Consider the following 18,944-nt stretch of genomic DNA (forward strand, 5'->3'; position numbering starts at 1 on the left):
TTAGAATGCTGTGTGCGCACACGCCAAGCATCTAATTGCTTTTTTAATGGTCTGCTCTGCGGGGAATTGGTTGTTTGGCAGTTGCGCACCACAGAGAAGGACCATTGTGTCAAAGCCTGTCATTATTTCTTTCCCACAGGCTCGCGCATCCACCCTTCCCCTATGACAGCTGACTCTGAGTTTGGTTTGGTAATGTTCATAGATTTTTGAAATCAGAGGAGAGTGTCCAAGTGTCGCAAACAAGGTGCAGATTGTTTAAAAAAAAAGAAAAAGTCAAATCAATTTGTTTCATGCGAAAGTGTTCCAATTTTGAGATAGATTTAAATGTCACACAATTTCTCCCTTTACTTATTCAAATGCACATCTCCTCCATTGGTTAGATTTGATGAGGGTGTGGTCTCACTTAAGAGCAGTTGACATAGCCCTCACTGGCAATGGGCTTTAACAAGGATGCGGTCTGTGTAGGAACAGAGAAAAAGTGTTCCGAGGGGGGAAAAAACAAGAATCAGAAGGTTTGAAATGTTTTGAGTTGGTGCGATGTGCTCTCCGGAGCGCTTCCGATCAGCGTGGGGCATAAGGAGTGAGCAGAACCGGTGTTCTCTTCTGTTCACAGCAGCAACCAGTAGATTCTGAGCATCAGGTGAACATTTCATATAGTAGCTGTAGCCTGCTTCTTCTTCTTTTACCCCGGGCTTCTATACACTCCACTTTAACCACAGGGCAGATGGGACGCAGAAAAACAACTATGACCAAAGAATCCGCGCCCTGACGCGCTCCGATGCGTGCATGCTGGACCGGTGAGTGTGTGGACTAGTATGAAGCGCCATGGCTTGGTGTGACCGCGGGGTTCAAACGCTGTTGGCCACTGTGGGGGCTTTCGCTGCCTTTAGCCTGATGACCATCGCCATCGGCACGGACTACTGGCTCTATTCTCGGGCATACATCTGCAACGGCACTAATGCCACCACAGACGAGACACAACCACAACCCAAAAGTAAGAAGGGCGATCTCACCCACTCTGGGCTGTGGAGAATCTGCTGTATCGAGGGTAAGCTCTGCTCACTTTGTGGATTTAACTGTGCTCATGTTTGAGAAAAACACGCCGGGTTTCTAGTGAAATGTTGTTAAAAATATAGCACATTTTATTCTCCTAGAAACTATTTTTTGGGGGTTTTTTTTTTCGTATGAACCTTTTGCTTCCCAGTGTGTACAATCAGTCTCAGTCTGAGCGCACAAAGGACGCCTTCCCTTTACGCATGCCAAGTGTCTCTTTCTGGAGATGGGCACGCAATGAGAAAGAGATCACACACGCGGAACAACTTTCAGGTGATAAAGAATGAGACAGAAAAAACAAATATGCACACATTTACAGATTTGAGGGGCATAAAAACGGGAAAGAAACCGGCTTTGCCCCGCTGTACACGCTCTTCTCGCGCTGTCTGCCAACTGTTACATCTCATTGTTCAAGCGCAGGCCCACACAGTCAACTCGGCTGAATAGTCTGCAAACGAATATGATGCCAAGACGGCGCGTCTGAGCCCATTCACTTTTAAGCTGGCAGGAAATGTGCGCGCTATCAGTCTACTTTCATTCATGTCTTCATTGTATCCGTTGCTGTTGCTTGGCAACATCCCTGAAATTGCTATGGAAACATGCCCGGTGATTTAAAAATAGATGACTCTGAGTTCACGTCATGTCCGAGCAAAAAAAGAAAAAAAAACTTATTTGTTGTTATAGAGCATCAGGTAAACAATATGTTTTTCACAAGCTCAACCTTCCCGAATGTGTTTTGAGGGGTTTCTTTTTTTTTTCTCCTCCCCTGCTCCCCCTTTTTCTGATTACATGTTCGATAAGGAGGTGCGCTGGCAGTGACGTCTTATTTCGGAGGCAGACAGGCACTCATTCATTGACCAATCTTCCTTCCGACCACCTCTTGACTTCTTGCCTCAGAGAGTGGCTTCAACTGATCGATTTGCTTATGGCACAGACGTCTGTTATGACGCAGTGATTGATAGAAGACAGTTTGAAGCAAAACGAGCAGAAAAATAAATAAAACACAGAAGAATAAATGACAAAGGGGGCTACACCTGATCTTAGCGTTCCCCCACCTTCCGAATCCCACTTTAACAACTGTTTATATATATTGGATTTCATTCTATATAGAAGTACAGGATACATCTCCTGGTGTATGTTTTTCTTTTCTTGACTTTTTTTTTTTGAGGACACTTGTATCAGAAAAAAAGAAAACACAGTTCTGTATACAATGCCTGTGCAGCCTATGTAAAATCAGCTGGTGTCAGAATCAGTGCTTTTCCATTTCTGCAGTTCTGTTGATTATGAGCCTGTTTTGAATCACATTTCCTGGAGCTAATGTCATCAGAGGCCACATATCGGGAAGGATTGAGTTGTCGTCATTGATTTGACTGTTCTGGGCTCACGCTGTGGGTGAAGGTGGACGGCTCGGAGAGGAGAACATCCTCGTTTGTTACGAGTAGATAGTTTCACTTCTGTGCTTCTGCCTAAAACTATAAGCTGGAGGCTCTGTTGTCATGGAGACTCATAAGTGTAGAGGAGAACACAAGCGAGGAAGTCCCCCCCCCCCCCCCCCCAACCACCACCACCACTTCTACCACCTTCACCATTACTCCAACCACAAATGTACACACACCCCTCTGGCCATAAAGACAAACAGACTGGGTTATTGACGGGGACGCCTCTGTGTGTATCACAGCTTCTGGAGAAAACATCATCACATTTTGCTGAACAGATTACAGCAACAGGATGTCTTTCTCTCAGTCACATCAAATCTCTGGAACACAGCAGCTGTTAAGCCCCATTTTTTTTCCCTTCCCAGAATCCAGTGATGAATGTGTTTAACATTTCTGGACACTCTTCTTTCTTTTCTTTTCTTTTTTTTTTACCTCCTCTCTCCTCTCTCTCTCTGTCTCAGCAGGCCTGAATGACAATTAAGGAGTAGGCAGGAATATATAAAATGAGTCTACTTTATCGGAAGGTCATTATTTCCCTCCTCTGTGGAGTCTTTTGCATTTCACAGCCGGTGTTTTGACTTCTTTTCCCCTTTAATGTTTGTTTTCCCACATGAATATTGTAAGGCCACGGAGTGCACCTCATTTGCAACAGAATCGGCAAGCATCAGAGACTATTGCTTGTGACTCTAGTAAATACAACCAGCTTTTTAAAACGAGAAATAACCTAATGAACAATCCAATTACCAGGTACATATTTGCAGTAAACGTCCCAGCTGGTGGCGGATTGGTGTGAGTCGGGAGGCAGCTGTTTTTCTTGAGGGTCAGTGGGAGCGCTAGTTTAGGTTGTGTGGGGGTCACTTTGCTATTCTTGCCATTTTCTAAGAGTCTGTAATTAAAATGTAACAACTGAGAAGTCGTGAAGGGGCACTAATTAGCCAGCAGGGCCCAACTTCTAACACCAGTCATGCCATGCTCTGTTCCTCAGGTTGATGCGATGTTTTCCTCTGTTTTATAGGTTTAAGTCCTCAGTTCTCCTCATTCTGTTCTGTGTTATTGCACTTAGCTCTTTGTTACTTCGATAGTTTCCACAGATCCACGGTTTATGTCACTGTGAAGGTTCTCAGTTATCCAGGTCATTGTAGTCAAAGGAGCTTGCAAAGCAACTAAAGAAGTCCAGACGTTTTTCTTTGCAAGCTCCTTTGACCACGGTTTATGTCATTGGGACCAAGAAAAATCTTTGCCATCAGCCTGTGAAATGTGAATATTTGCTTGTTCATCAGTTTAAAAAAGCAGTTTTTTGACTTTAGAAAATTACTGACAGATACCTTTTCTAAACTTACTTCTGTTATTGAAGATAGTTAGCATCAGATCCACTGATAATGAAATGAATTGTAGTTTTATGGAATAGTGCGCCTTTGCTCATCTCATATTTAGGGTCTAGGGGCTGGTGTCTTCTAGATGAAGCTCATAAAGTGGTGATTTTGAAACCTCTGCAAAAACATCTGATGAAAAACAGTTGATGATTAATCTAAGTTGATCTCTTCAAACCTTTAAATCCCACACCCTCGTCTTTGTGCTGTACACAACCGCCACTGCAAATTAGCGGACTTAAAAAAATTTTTGGTGCTTTTTAGCCTTTGTTGCGATAGGAACTTAAATAAAAGACAGGAAAGGTGCAAGAAAGAGCAGGGCAAAAATGATCTCAGGGCAGATTTGAACCCAGGCCTCTAGAGCTACAGTACCATCACCTGTTTCCAAGACTGGAGAGGATTGTCAGAAGTGTCATTTTTCTGTGTTGGCAATCACATGTGGGATGGCAATTTATGTTTGGCCCACATCTGCAGTTCTCTTATGCTTCTCTCACAGCTTGTGTTGACTGACAGTGCTGACTCAGGATGAGTCACAGCTACAGGTCTCCATTATATGGGCCGGATGTCAGGTGGGCATCTGGCCCACAAAACAGTTTCTGTAACCCAAGGAAGGCCATCCTCAAAACTGAGTGTCCAAAGTAGCCCAGATTAAGCCAGAAAAGTGTCTGCACCTTTTCCTCCTGCCTGTGTACTAACCCGAGACTGTCTGCACGGTGTGCCTTTGCGTTTAGTCTGCACATTTTGTTTCTGTAGCACATTTAAAATCCAAGCGTTTTACAATAAAAACAAAAGAGCTTCTAAAACTCGTCTATTCCTCTACTTACATCCACATCATTCATGTAACATAACACAACAATAAAGCCTTCAGGTTTCTGAAGGCTTTTCAAAGAAAGGCATATCTTTAGCTTAGATTCAAAGACAGTTACATGTTTATCTGATGTCAAGTTTTATTTTGCTGTTTTTACTGCCTGCACGTTTTTCCAGTGTTTTTAATCATCTGTGTTAAGCACACTAAGTTTACTTATAATAAAAAATTGGTATAAATAAAATTTGCATTGGAATTTCCACTTCAGAGGCAATCGGAGCAGCAAAGACCCTCTTGAAACAATGGCAGGATGGTCAGGAGTGATTGGGAAGCAGACCTTAATGATCTTGAAGGAGTGTGTGGACCCAGTCTAACTACCACATATACAGGTGCAAGATTGTTTAAGGCTTTTAATAAAAACAGTGATGCTTTTTGTTGGATTCTGTTCCTGTGACATTTTGGAATAATTGTTAATGTGCAAGAGATGATTGACCAACTACAGCATACAGTGCTTGGCAGCAGTCCAATCTAGATGTAACAAAAGAAGCAATTTTAACCTTGTAATTCTTGAAAAGGATGAAGAGGTGTTTTTTAACTCCTTCTGACAAGATCTAGATTTACTGTTGTGGTCAAACACCTAAAAAACCTTAAAATATAGATGACAAAACTTACTGGCTTACCCTTGTGCAAAGATTTATCCTGTGGTTTGGGATTACACTGGCTCTGCAAGTGATGGAACATATCATGTTGCTGACATAATCAGTTTCATAAAGTGGCGTCTTTCTGTCATTTGCACAGGGCTCTTTAAGTTATTGCTCCTCACAGCTTTATTCACACACACAGTACCAACAGCACCTCTAATGAGTGAAGCCACATCACACAATGTATCTGTGCATACACATTAGTAAACTTTGATAAATTGATCAGACACTTATTAAAATGTAGCTCATAAACTATGACTCTGTGTGAGTCACCTGCCTGAAGTTACAGCCACAATATTATTTGCTTTCAGATCCTGATCAAGTCTATCTCTGGGGATAATTTATCATAAGTAATTAATGAAGTAACCACTGCTGTGCTCCAAGCGTAAAAGCCAGCAACTCTCTCATTTTGGTGAGCAAATGGGTTGTGGTGCTGTCGCTGTGCTGCAGGTAGAGTCAGCAGTGAGTTACTCTGTTTCTTAACAGTCAGTCTGCAACAAAGTAAAGACTTTGTAACATCAAATCTTCGGTGTATATAGATGTAAAACTGTAGAGGGAAAATTCAACATTCATGAAAAGCGTTTGGTCATTTTGGAGAAACCAGTGCGTCCCCGCAGCAAGGAAAGGCACATGTTTTTCACCTATGTGATGTTTATATACTGAAGCTGCTGCTGTAATATAGTTGTTTTTTTTAAGAGTGGGTTGTTTGTCACCTGAAAGGTAATGAAAGGAAAAGATTTCGATCTGAATCGCAAACCAGATACACGCCATGGTAATGATTCAGTTTAACTCAGTTCAATTCAATTCTATTTATATAGTGACAATTTACAACAAGGCGCTTTAACCACAAGTAAGCCAGCAGTCTGAGAGCAGATTGTCAAGATTTATAAATGGCTAGACGTGTTTACTTGGTTTAGGAGAACAGGTGGCTAAGAGAGGCTCCTTAGGTGGGCTGGTTTCTGAGAGAGGTGTGGGCTGAATGGTGAAGAATGGGCAAGCAGGTGGGTCGTGGGGAGGTATTGGGATCCACAGGCAGCTCTTGCGCTCCAGCAAATTCATCACCGTAGTGGATGGAACGATCAGGCAGAGAAGCATTGCTGCACACGGTCCTTAAGACAATTAAGACAATCCAGATGATGACAGTGAGTTGAAGGTGTGCAACAGCCAGCCAGGAAGAGCCAAGAAAAGCCAAGAACAAAATTAAAATGCGCCAGGCCTGCCCTGAAGCCTAAGACAAAGTGCTATATTGGAGTGATATTGTACTATAAGGTCTTTCAGACAAGCCGGGACCTGAATATTCAAGACCAACACTTCAAGATTCTAAAGGGATCCAATGAACAGAAGCCAATATGTCTCTGGTTCTAGTCCATGTAATGATATTATACAGACAAGCAACAGTGGAAAGTAACAGAATTCATTTGGAAAAATATCAACCGTATGACATAAAATTCCAAAAGAGCACCTGTGCAGATATGTTAAAGCTTTCTCATTTGAATCCACACTCTTACAATGACCTCTCAAGCACCATGTTGAGAATCCATTATACATGTACATTTTTAAATGAGTGGCAGAGCATAACAGGCTTCACAGCAGACTACGTGATAGATCACAGTTTTCTTCCAACAACTTGGAACCCAAGCGGAGCTGTGTTTGAAGAAATTGCAGCCTGGTGACAATTTAATTAACCAACTGTCAGTCATATCAACACTGAATCACTGATGTCTTCGCCAAATTGCTTTTCTCTCATCCTCACTTGGACTGAAAAGAAAGGAGGGGTTTGTTTTATTACACAGAGCTTTTTTCTTCTTTTTCTTTTTTTTTTTCACCCCTGTCCTGCCATCCCCAGCGTTTGTGGTATCGTCGCTTACAGTGTTTTGTCTGTAACGGCTTCATAAAATGGATTCATCCCTCCTTTTTCTGTAAAGCTCAGAGCGCTCTCCCTCATCAGCTGCTCTCCGTCGCAGAGCTGAAAGAAGTAAGGACAATAAAGCAGAACAGGTTGCTGCTGAGCCCGTTTGTTGTAAAGAGTGTAAGGTGCATCGCTTAGAGGAGGCTACGCAGCTCCAGTGAAATGCAGCATTGATGTCCCTTTTGATTGGTTCACACATCAATCTATCCAGAGCCAGCCAGGTGTGAAAACGAGGAAGTGAGGGAACGTGTCGCATGAAGCTTACTGCCATCACCTGCAGTTCTCCTGCAGACACCGGGGTGAGCGAGCAGTGACTTGATGAGACAACGTTATTTGGTGTATTCCACCGAGGCCGCCCTGTCATTTGCTATAGGCTGAGCTGCTCTAATTCAAAACAACGACAACGTGCATCATGCTGTTGCCAGTGGCACCACAGCTGTGGCAGCTGCTTCCAATGAATGTGTGTAAGTGTGTATGAACACGTGTTTTTGTTTTGTTTTTTTGTTGTTTTTTGTATAGGCACGTGCCCATTTGTGTTCACAGCCATGCCCGCTTAAGCACTGACAGATCTTTGTAGGGGGAAGTCTCTTATTTAACGGGTATCATGATATAATGAAAATGTCAAATGCATCCTCTGAGATTGTTTATGTAAATGAGCTTATTAAAAACTTACAGGGGTTGCCATGGAGAAGAGGGAAACGGGATGCTCAGCATGGGGTTTCACAACTCGAATAAGGCCCTGGGAACCCATCATTTCCCCACTAATATGTTGACTGTGTAGGAATAATTCCCAGTTTGTTTCGACCCAGTCATACTGGAAGCATCAACCTAATAAGCACGTTTTTTTTTTTAGTTTGTTTTTTTTGTTTTTTAATCACCAGCACTCCTGCAGCTGATCTCAGATCTCTGCCCTTAAACGCTCTCTCCCCGTTCTAATTTCTTTCTCCTTTTTAAGGTTGGTTCCTATCTTTACGCCATCCTCATCGTTCCTCTGCTCGCCTTTGTTGTTTCATTTCCTTGTACCTTCTTCCATTGTTTAATCTCCGCTTCACCCCTCCTCCTCCCACCTGCTCAGTATTCAGACTTTATTTCATTTCATGAAGGGTCCATCTCACAGCCTGCACACACACACACACACACACACACACACACACACACACACACACACACACACACACACACACACACACTAAACCCTGATATTGTGTTGATAACTGTCACTCATAAATCATTAACCTTGAGGCATCCACTTATAAAAAGATTTCCAATCAGTACCAACATTGTCCTCTATCTCTTCCAATCTACATATCTCTCTCTCTCTCTCTTTCTCACTCTCTCTCCAACACACACACACACACACACACACACACACACTTGTTTTGGTATCTTAATGAGGACATCTAATTGACATGATGCTTTCCCTAGGCGCTAACCCTAACCATCAAAAATAAATGCCTGATCCTTACCCTCAAACTAAACCTAACCATAACCTTATTGTAACAATGACACTAAAAACACATTTTGAGCTTCAAAAATGCCTTCAAACTCGTGTTGATGGGCATTTTGTCCCCAAGTGACTGTTGGTCCCCACGAATATAGCAGCTCGCCAATTTTCTGTCCTCACAAAGATGTCTAAACATCTAAACGCACACACACACAGAGGAAAACAGAGGCGTCAGACTGGCTGAGTAGCTGAGACTGGACTGGCTATTAGTAACATTTTAGGTTCACAGTGAAAGGTTTGTTTTTGCAAGCAGCGTATAAAAAGTGTAAAATCACTTGGATGCAGAAGCAGAAAAAGACACAGCCAATCATGCAAACAGAAATGCGCGTGTAAAATCTGCAACAAGCCTTGCCGCTCCAGCACGATCCGGTATTTACACAGCAATTAACAGCACAGCTCAGGTGCCTGTTTTTTTGCTGTTTAACCACATGAGCCAGATGTGTGTGCGTGTGTTTCTTTTTTTCACAAGGCACAAAGTCTCACGTTGCTGCTTAAAATAGTCCAAAACCCTTTTTTTCCCATCAGTGACTATACACAGAAACTTGTGCTCCATTTCCACAGACTGATTTGACACTAATTAATTTGATGTCCCTTATAAAGCAGCAGACCTAGTTAATGGAAGGGAGCGTGCCCTTAAAAGCTGAGCGACAGAGAAAGGTGGTTCGGTGGCTCACCCTCAGGCACCTGGGAAATGGAGTTGACAGGTCTCTGTCTGTGTGCTGTTAATGGGAAGGTTGGTGTTCATGCAGCGGGTCAGGCCCCATCTCTTTTGTCTGTTAGACCGGGCGGAGATGAAGGGGGAATATATTTTCGACATGGGTAGAAGTCTTTATGCTTACAGAGGCAGGCAAAGCTTAACTGAGCCTCAGCTAATGAACCATTCACAGACCCCTTTTTCCCTAAACACCAATTGTCCAATGATGGTGAGGCAACTAGCAAAGCTATGTCAGGCTTTCATCGTCCTCACAAGCCAAAGTAGGGGGCAGGTCCTTCAATATGAGAGATAAATGACTTTAATAAGTTTAAAGAGCCTCTTTAGCCTCTAAAAGCACAAACCCAAAAGAGAAAGGAAAATATTTAATGATGTCCTCATGTGTTAGAACATAGGTTTAATAGAGTATGAGGACTATTAGCATATTATTAACAAAACACAATACTTTAACATGAGTCACATAGACAATAAGAGGTGTCCGATTTTTACATTTTCCCTATCGTTTAGCAACATGCTACGTGGCAGGGATTATGGCCAATACCTCTGCACACAACCTCAAACAAGCACACATGAACATGCAACACATAGGCCGTAGATATGTTTATGTAAATATATGCAAATTAGAGCCCAGTGCAGCCCATCTCTAATACTTTAGATGTTCCTCCTAGAATAAGTGTGTTCATATGGTTAATGAATAGTCAAAGAGCTCACTGCATTACCACTACTGCACAGAGCACATCCATTAACCCCACCCCTAACCCCTTTTCCTCTTCACAAGGTGTTGTTTATACTCGCGCTCAATTACAGCTCAGGGCCTCTCTGAGCTTTAACCTCTCCCTCCCTCTTTCCTCTTTCTTTCATTCGCTCACCTTGGTGTTAAAAGCTTCCCGCACAGTCTATTGTTGTGTTGTTTAAATAGACTTCTTGTTCTGGCATTCAACCATTCACCTGGATTTGGACACGCACCACAAGCCATCAAATCCCTACGGGCATTGCAATCTTAATCACACAGCTATATAGTCCTGCCGCTTTTTCTTCTTCAAATGCGTGTGCACTGAACTGTGATTTCAACTTTGCAGAATTCACGGTCTACTCAGCGAGCTCTTAACAATAGTTTTGGTCAAAGGTCAAAGTCTTAACAATGGAATCTGGGAAAACGTGTAGCCTTTGCATGCTGCATGTACAGATTCAAGTAAATGTTTCCAGCCTAACGCTGAAAGAAGAGAAAAGGTAAAGGAAAAAAGAGCTTATTATGAAAGAGGGGAAGGCTTTTTAACATCATGAACACACAAACATTTGCCTGATAGTTGACCAAATGAATCCCAGTGGAAGCCATGCTGTGTTTCACTTTTACCTTGAAGAAGAAGCACTATTAAACATGAAAAATAGTCTGAGGTCATCTGAGAAGTGTCTTCTCACTCCATCTTCTTTTATCTAGATCCACTAAAGCATCTTATCTCTGCAGACTTAGCAAAGACACTCTGTATTTATATATCAGATGAAGATTTTTAATAAGCTAGGGAGATACAAATTAATTTTATTCAGTTCATTTCACTTTTATTTATATTGCACCAAATCACAACAACAGTAGCCTCAAGGCTTTTTATATCTTAATGGCCCCACAATAATACAGGCTCATGGAGGGTCAGCTATCTGCTGTGACCTACTGGGGGTAGAGTAGGGAAAGAGGACAAAGGACACACTGTGGTAGAGAGTCAGAAGTTAATAATAACTAAGTAATTGCAAAGGGGAATATAAACCCATAAAGAGTAGAAAAGAGGTGAGTAAAGAAGTCCACCAGTCCTAACTACAAGCTTTATCAGAAAAGAAAGTTTTAAGCCTAATCTTAAAAGTAGAGAGGGTCTGCCTCCCAAATCCAAACTGGTAGCTGGCTATACCAGAGAGATGCCTGAAAGCTGAAGGCACCTTTGGAACCATGAGTAAACCAGCAGTCTGAGAGCAACATGCTCTATCGGGGTAATACTAAATCATGAGGTCTTCACGATAACCTGGGGTGTGATTATTTAAGACCGTGTGTGAGAAAAAAGATTTTAAATTCTATTATTGAATTCAAAGGAGCCAATAAAGAGAAGACCCCAAAATTTAAAAAGAATGTGCTAAGAAGCTTCAACTGGGAGTGAGCTAAGTGGGCAGATTTTAGTCAGTGATGTCCATCTTTTCATTGACAACATCCGTCTATGGATATCCAGACAGCTGAACACAAATAACCATAAACATATTCATCAAAGGGTCAGGCAGTGAGAGAGTGTGTGGGATAGATCAAGTGCTGCAGGTAATGTGCGAATGTCATTTGTAGTGTAAAAACTTTGAGTTGTCAGTAAGACTAGAAGCATTTTTACCAGTGTTTCCAGGACCACATTTTGCATAAGCAGCACACACACACTAACACACAGCTCACAGACCCACAACAAGGTCAAACCACACTGACCTGTGTCTATGCCACAGTGACAAAGACACATTGCCACTGCTGGTGGAAAAAAAAAAGTTGCCCACAGGGAGGAAGCATCAGCCGCTATCACGCAACGATTCCACCCACGAAATGATTATATAGGTTGTTTGTTCTTTCTGTCTGAAATGACTCACATAAACACTACTGATCTGGCATATATAGCAACAAAAATCTGCATTAAGTGGCAGGGGAAGTGGTGGTGGAATAAACACGCCTAACTTCCCACTGGGGAAGCTCGACTCTTGTCCAGGACCATCTTTAAGTTTCGCTTTCTGTCAAAATGTCTTCCTTAGGGTTGCGAGTAGATTATCGCCCGTTCTTCAACACACTGTTTTCCCAGCAACCATTTTGGCATGAAGTACTAGGTAAACACAGGTGTTACTAATTACATTAATGTCGTTTGATCCTGTCCTTAATTAATGTGAACAGCAGCACCTGTGTTTGTAGATTTTAATTGGAAAGGGATGCTTTGAAAAAGGTCACTGTTTAAACATGTTAGGCAGCACCATGCTCCTATGAGTTGTACGTTGTTACGGGGGGAAGGTGGAGGGGATTAACTTTGGGATATCTTTCCAAGAATAGGAAAGAAATCACCCTAAATGTTTAAATCAAATGCAGCCTTGATGTGTACAGCGGGCTAGTGAGGCTCATTCTTGTGCTTTTCGCCCTGCAGGCATTAATCAAGGCAGCTGTTACAGAATCAACCATTTCCCTGATGACAACGACTATGACACAGACAGTTCGGAGTATCTGCTACGTAAGTGTTCCCGACTTGTACATTTCGTCTGGTACCGGTAAAACTGTGTTACTCCTAAAAAGAAAAAACAGGAAGTCCTCTGACATTCAGCATCTTGTCATTTGATTGTGAAAGCAGACAGATAACTCACTTATCTATGTAGAGTCAGAAAGATATACGAGACAGTGAGGTTTCACACATTTCAAAGCTTAAAGTCATTAAAGCATTATTAAACACTATTATATGTTTACAAGCAATTTTTTGGCTGTATCTATTGGATAGTCTTCATCTTTATTCTACTCATTAACTGATGTCTTAGATTTTACATTTCAGTTGCAAAATCACTGTTACAATGAGTCTAAACCAGAGTTTTCCTTGTTTTTCTTTGAAAAACTGGCTTAAACATGACTTGTGATTAGTCTGATACACAATGAATATTCTGTCACTGGAGACCCATCACTTAAAGCTGATTCAGAATCTGCCTAATATGCAAGAACAAAGGAGACTTGTCAAGTCCAAACTCAGTCCATTAGCCAGTCTAAATAAAAGGAGGGCTTAATAAAGGACTTTACAGTTGAATAAGCTCATTCATCTTTGGAAACCTGTAAAATGGCACAGTGATTCATTTTAGGGTTGGTGATAGTCAGCGAGAGTGCGTGTTGCAACCCACAGCTGATTAGCAAAGCTTTGTCACAACAAAGCCCCAAAGCATGACTAATAATGGAGCTTAAAAAACAGATCAAAGAAGAGGTTGAAAAGAAGTGGTACTGGACTCGAAAGGTTAATAAAAAATATATGTTTTATAATATATTTGATAATTTATGAAACTTGGTTGTTACATTAATTCATACAGTCTTGAAATAAACTGCATTTTTAAAGCCGTTTACAGTGACTACTCCATCTACTGCAGGTGTAGTTCGCGCCTCCAGTGTGTTCCCCATCCTCAGTACCATCCTGTTGATGCTCGGCGGGCTGTGTGTTGGGGTGGGCCGAGTCTACAACAAGACAAACAATGTGCTCCTAAGCGCTGGCATTCTCTTCGTAGCTGCAGGTGAGCTGGAGGAAACATGCACTGTCATCCATGTTTACAGTCAAGTCCAGTCTTGCATGCTGGTTTTACAAATGGAGGGAAGTAACTTGTACTTTGTCAGAGGTGCAATCATGATGATGAGCTTTATTTGCCACTAAAAAAAAGGCACCATATCCATTCTTCACATATCGTACAATACCAAGCAAAAGTCTTGCGCAGCCCCTGGTTTATTTATATTAGAAAAATGGGAACCAGGTTCAGAGAATTAGTGAGGCATATGTAGACATAGATGGAAATACTGCAAATAAGGCAAAAATAGGGTTTGTACAATTAAAATGAACTTGAAAGTCAATATTTGGTATGACCACCTTCATTTTTAACACAGCCTGAGCCACAGCAGTCTCTTAGGAAAGCTTACTTGGCATTTCTTTAAGTAGTCTTCAGGAATAGTTCTCCAGGCGTCTTGAAGGACATTCAAAGCTCTTCTTTGGATGTTGACTGCTTTTTGTTCTGATCTCCTTCAACATGATCCAACACTGCTTCAATAATGTTGTGCTCCAGGCTCTGGGAAGGCCAATCCATCACTGATAGATTTCCAGGGATCAATGTCATGCTGAAAAATGAAGAGGTTGCCAACGTTTTCCATATGTTATTATTATATGTTGGATCAAAATCAAAAAAAGGGAACAAATCTACCTAAGGGTATCAATACAGGAACTTGAACATGAATCTGAGGCAGTTTTCTATTTTCCAAATTCCATAAATTACCCAAAATACCCTGACAGAGTGGGGTTTTTTTTAAATATCTGTAGGCACTTGATATTGGATCTCTCTCCTGACCTCCTCCGCACATATTGATGAGGATTTGAACTAAAAATTTCAAATTTATCACTCAATAAGACCTCCAGTTCTTGTGTAATTTGGCATACCTCAGCCTTTGCAGGCCTGTTTCCCCAGCCATCCTTCCACTGAGACCATTTCTGAGATGGATCAACTGAAGAGTCAAATCCATCTCTCAGGTCCTGTGTCAAGTCTTAGCTGGATTTTTTTCCCCCCATTACTTAAGGACATGACTTTCAGATACTGTTTATCTGCACTGTAAAAAAAAAAAAAAAAGTAATATAAAAGTATTTTACTGTGTATTTTACAGTTTTGTACTGTTTTTCTAGAATATCATTAAATTTACATAAATAGACTGTGATTTTACATTTCAAATGTAAATTAAATGTAAATTAACGTAAAATCAGTGTAAATGTAATAAAACATAATTTTCTTGTTTTTTAAATGTATTTGTCTGTACATATGCAAATTTAGATAGCTTCTTAGGACTTCCACTTCTTCTTTGGTCCTCTGCTTGTGCAGTTGCCCTTTCAAGGACACACTGTGCACTTATCTAGGAATAATCTAGTTGGTACAATACTACGATTTACTTTTGTTGAACTCTGCTATTTTTGTAGATTCTGCTAAAGAGGGAAGTAATTATAGGTTTTGTTTGTGACAGTAACAAAGAGGCTAATGATTCAATTCAAAATTGTTTCTTTGCTGTTGCCTGTTATGTGTAGATACAATAATTGTTAATCCCCTGAGCTAGGTGCCTTTTTTATGCTTCAGTGAGTCATAGGTTAGTGTTAAGTGGCTTAACAAAGAAAAGTAATCCAGTGAAAATAGTCAGATACAAAGACTGGACTGAAAAAACAGCAAACGCTCCCATACAAAAAAAAACAAAAAAAAATTTAAAGACCTTCAGAAAGCCTGGAGAACTGTTGTTAAAGACCACTTTAAGATATTACAAGCAAGTTTGGAAGCAACATATAAATAAATAAGGTGGTGGCTCAAGATTCTCTGTACTGTAAGAATCAGAGTGTACACATTTAGAACCTCTGTTGTGACGAGAGCCTGTAAACGCTGGTTGTTGAAGTTTCTCGTGTTACTGAGCCTCACCTTTCATCGGTTTCTTGTTTATCAGGTCTGAGCAACATCATTGGCATCATCGTCTACATCTCAAGCAATGCAGGAGATCCCAGTGACAAACGTGATGATGACAAGAAGTACACTTACTCCTACGGCTGGTCCTTCTACTTTGGCGCCCTCTCCTTCATTGTAGCCGAAACTGTGGCCGTCCTCGCCATCAACATCTACATCGAGAAAAACAAGGAAGTTCGCTGGAAGGCGCGGCGTGAGTTTATCCGTTCACTCTCCTCCTCTTCTCCATACTCAAGGATTCCGAGCTTTCGCTACCGCCGGAGGACGTCGCACGCCAGCTCTCATTCTACGGAGGCTTCCCGGGAGAACTCGCCCATTGTTGGTCTGAAGGGGGCGGCATCTTCCAGTGGGGCCCTGGATGAGTTGTCCATGTACGCCCTGGCAAGAGACAGCGTGACAGAGAACACGTACAGCCCTGAACATGAGGCTGCTGCTGAGTTTCTCCAGGTCCATAACTGTTTCCCCAATGATATAAAGGATGGGGTGAATCGCAGGACCACACCAGTGTGAGCAGTATTTTGTGTAGCTCAAAGTTTACCAGATGAAGGACAGAAAAAGAAATGAATGAATGACAAAGCGTTGGGCTAACCTGCAAGAGACTGAGCACTTGTGACAACCTGGCATTTCACAGAGAGAGTGTCCACTTTGAAAAGGACCCAAGAAAGACTGGAGGATGCTTTATCATCTGCTTTTAGAGAATATTAAAGCAGAATACAGTTAATATTGTATGTGCTGTAGCCAGTCCAACATTAGCATTATCTTTCAACTGTGCCAAAATTCTTATATGAGCAGTGTGTCAATCGCAAATGATATTTGAGTAATGGTGATTGTGCTTCGTGGGTAAACCTGAGAGGGAAGAGATGTGCCATTCAGCAGTATTCTGCCCACAAATTAAATACCAAGGTGCTAACTGATATGTGCTCTTCACCATAAAGGTGTTCCCTTTGTGTGTGCGCGTGGGTGAAGTTTCTCTTCATTGCTTTCTGACAGGCAGGATCTGTGAGCCATGGTTAACATTTTGGAAACAAAGATCTTTTCTTTTATGTCTGATCCTGTAGTTTTGTTGCATAAACCTAATCAAACAATGAGTGAAAACTGAAAAAAAGGTATAAGTAAAAAGAGTTCTTTCCCTAAAGATTTCTGCCACTGCATATAAGCGTGGCTCTTTTTCAAACTTTGCATTGTGCCCTCATACTTAGTTCTGCTCTATACTTTAATTGTGGGTTTGAATGAGAAAGTTTATGTACTGTGTCTTTATGAAACAGCTCAGTTGTAATGTATACAGTGTTTAATATTTGAGTAGTAGATTGTGCAAGTTAGAAAGGTAGCAAGGGTTTTGCCTCCCTTGCCGTCTCCTCCTTTTTTCTTTCCTTATTCTTCTCTGACATTTGTCTGTGGAGCAAAATGTCCTTTTCTTTGTCACTGCAGCACCTCTTTTCAATGGTCCTTTTTTTTTTGCCTACTTCCATATCTGCCTGCGATCCTTCCATCACACCCCCTGATGGAGGCTACATTGTGTATGTGCCTGTCACAAAAGAAGAGAAGCTGACAAAAAAGGGCTGCCCAGAACTGTGAAAACAGCACAGGTCAGGACTTCCTTTAGCTCTGAATGGAGTCTCGACATCCAGGAGGATCGGAGCCAGGCGGCAAATGTGTGTCTGTCTGTCTGTCACAAAGCCTGGCAGTCCATCTGCTAGCCCCCCACCTACCCACCCAGCCCGGCTTCTATGTCAAACAGAGGCCCCAGACAGAAGCAGAGGGAGCTGAGTGGGTCCCTGGAAGATTTGGCTATAATAACAAGATATGTGTGTTTCATCTTGCAAGTCCTTCACTGCTCTTTCTTTTAGTTTCTCAGGAAATACAGTGCAGTGTTGGCAGGTTGAACGCTTTTGAGGTCCTTGAAGAAATGGACTGTTGATAAAGATAAACCTGATTTTTTAAAAAAAGACAAAATGCTGTTACGGCATTAATTTAAAGCTGTGAGCGTTTGCTTGAACTTGATCTCAGAGCCAGGTTTCTTTGGGAGTCGGCTCACTCAACCACAGAATAGTATTTGATTGTATTTAGTGCGCCTGATATTCCTTTAGAGATATCACTTCACATATCCAGCTGAGCACATGTTATATGAAGCCATCAGTATGATTTGTTCTGAGTGTAAATCTTTCACTTTTATATTACAGTGTGGGGAAAAATATGTTTGTAATGTAAAGCTGCAAAGTTGTGTATATATAAGCACAGAGAAAAAAAGCTGAATGTGCAGAGACATGAACAGAGATTCAAAGCATTATTTTACAGAACAACAATAATGCCTTGATAAATCTGGCAGTGGTTATGTGTTTCAATTGACCTTTTTATATTCAGATAAACACACGCTGTTTTTGCTGTGAATCTATTACGTATTCTGTTTTGTACGGTGAAGTGCAGTAAGTCTGTTTAGGAAGAGAAACTATATTTTCTATTCCATGTGTATGAAGCAGCTGTACCTTACTGTATGTGCTTATGTTGATTTATGGCTTACTATGGATATAAGCACATTCTTTTTCTTCATCAAGAAAATTAACTGTAAACATTTGAGGATGGATTTTCTGGAGGGAAGAGAGTCGGATGAGCTGTTTTGTTTAAATAGGCAGAGAAGAAAAAGTACATTTCCATGTTAAAACAACCAAACCGGCCACAATATCATCACTATTGTAAGGATATTTTCAGTGCCTTTGTTCGACGTATAATCTATTGTAAAACCTGCTTTTAATGTTCCAATCAAAAAGCATTTTTATTTAATCTGAATTTACACTGTTTTTGTCTCTGCCACTTTTAGGTACTACCCCAAACATCACGTGTACAGATAAATAAACAAAATCAGGGTTAAACTGTGTGTTCAGCTGTGATTTTTAAGTGCACACTATCGTGTTCATAGTGGCATTACTAACATGCTAGTGGTACTGTTGGTATCATATCATCTTTAACAGGTTGGCGGCGAAGTTAAAAAAAAAGTTTACAGGTCTTTATGTAGTCCCATGAAAAATTAAGCACATCCAATGAGTTTATAGCTTGTAGAAGCTATAACTGGTTACACTTTATAATAACTACACACTATTAATCATTAGTAAAGTATTAGTTTATACTTTAAAATAATGAATTAAGTATTAAGTAATGCTTAACCATTCCTCAACAGTGTGTTATTATTATGAACTGCTGCCTAGTAACCTGGCATAATCATGATTTTTATCAGCCCCTC

General features: G+C 41.1%; 1 protein-coding gene across 1 annotated transcript; it reads left to right on the plus strand.

Moving 5' to 3' along the window:
• The first annotated feature begins 303 nt into the window (after nt 1-303).
• Nucleotides 304-18,565, plus strand: LOC113020867 (voltage-dependent calcium channel gamma-4 subunit-like). Its single transcript, XM_026165136.1, has 4 exons — nt 304-1,048; nt 12,634-12,717; nt 13,607-13,747; nt 15,693-18,565. Exons 1-4 carry the CDS (start codon nt 826-828, stop codon nt 16,217-16,219), a joined length of 975 nt encoding a protein of 324 aa, XP_026020921.1. The 5' UTR covers nt 304-825; the 3' UTR covers nt 16,220-18,565.
• Nucleotides 18,566-18,944: the final 379 nt, after the last annotated feature.

Source organism: Astatotilapia calliptera, chromosome 4 (genome assembly GCF_900246225.1).
Source record: "Astatotilapia calliptera chromosome 4, fAstCal1.2, whole genome shotgun sequence".
Lineage (NCBI taxonomy): Eukaryota > Metazoa > Chordata > Actinopteri > Cichliformes > Cichlidae > Astatotilapia > Astatotilapia calliptera.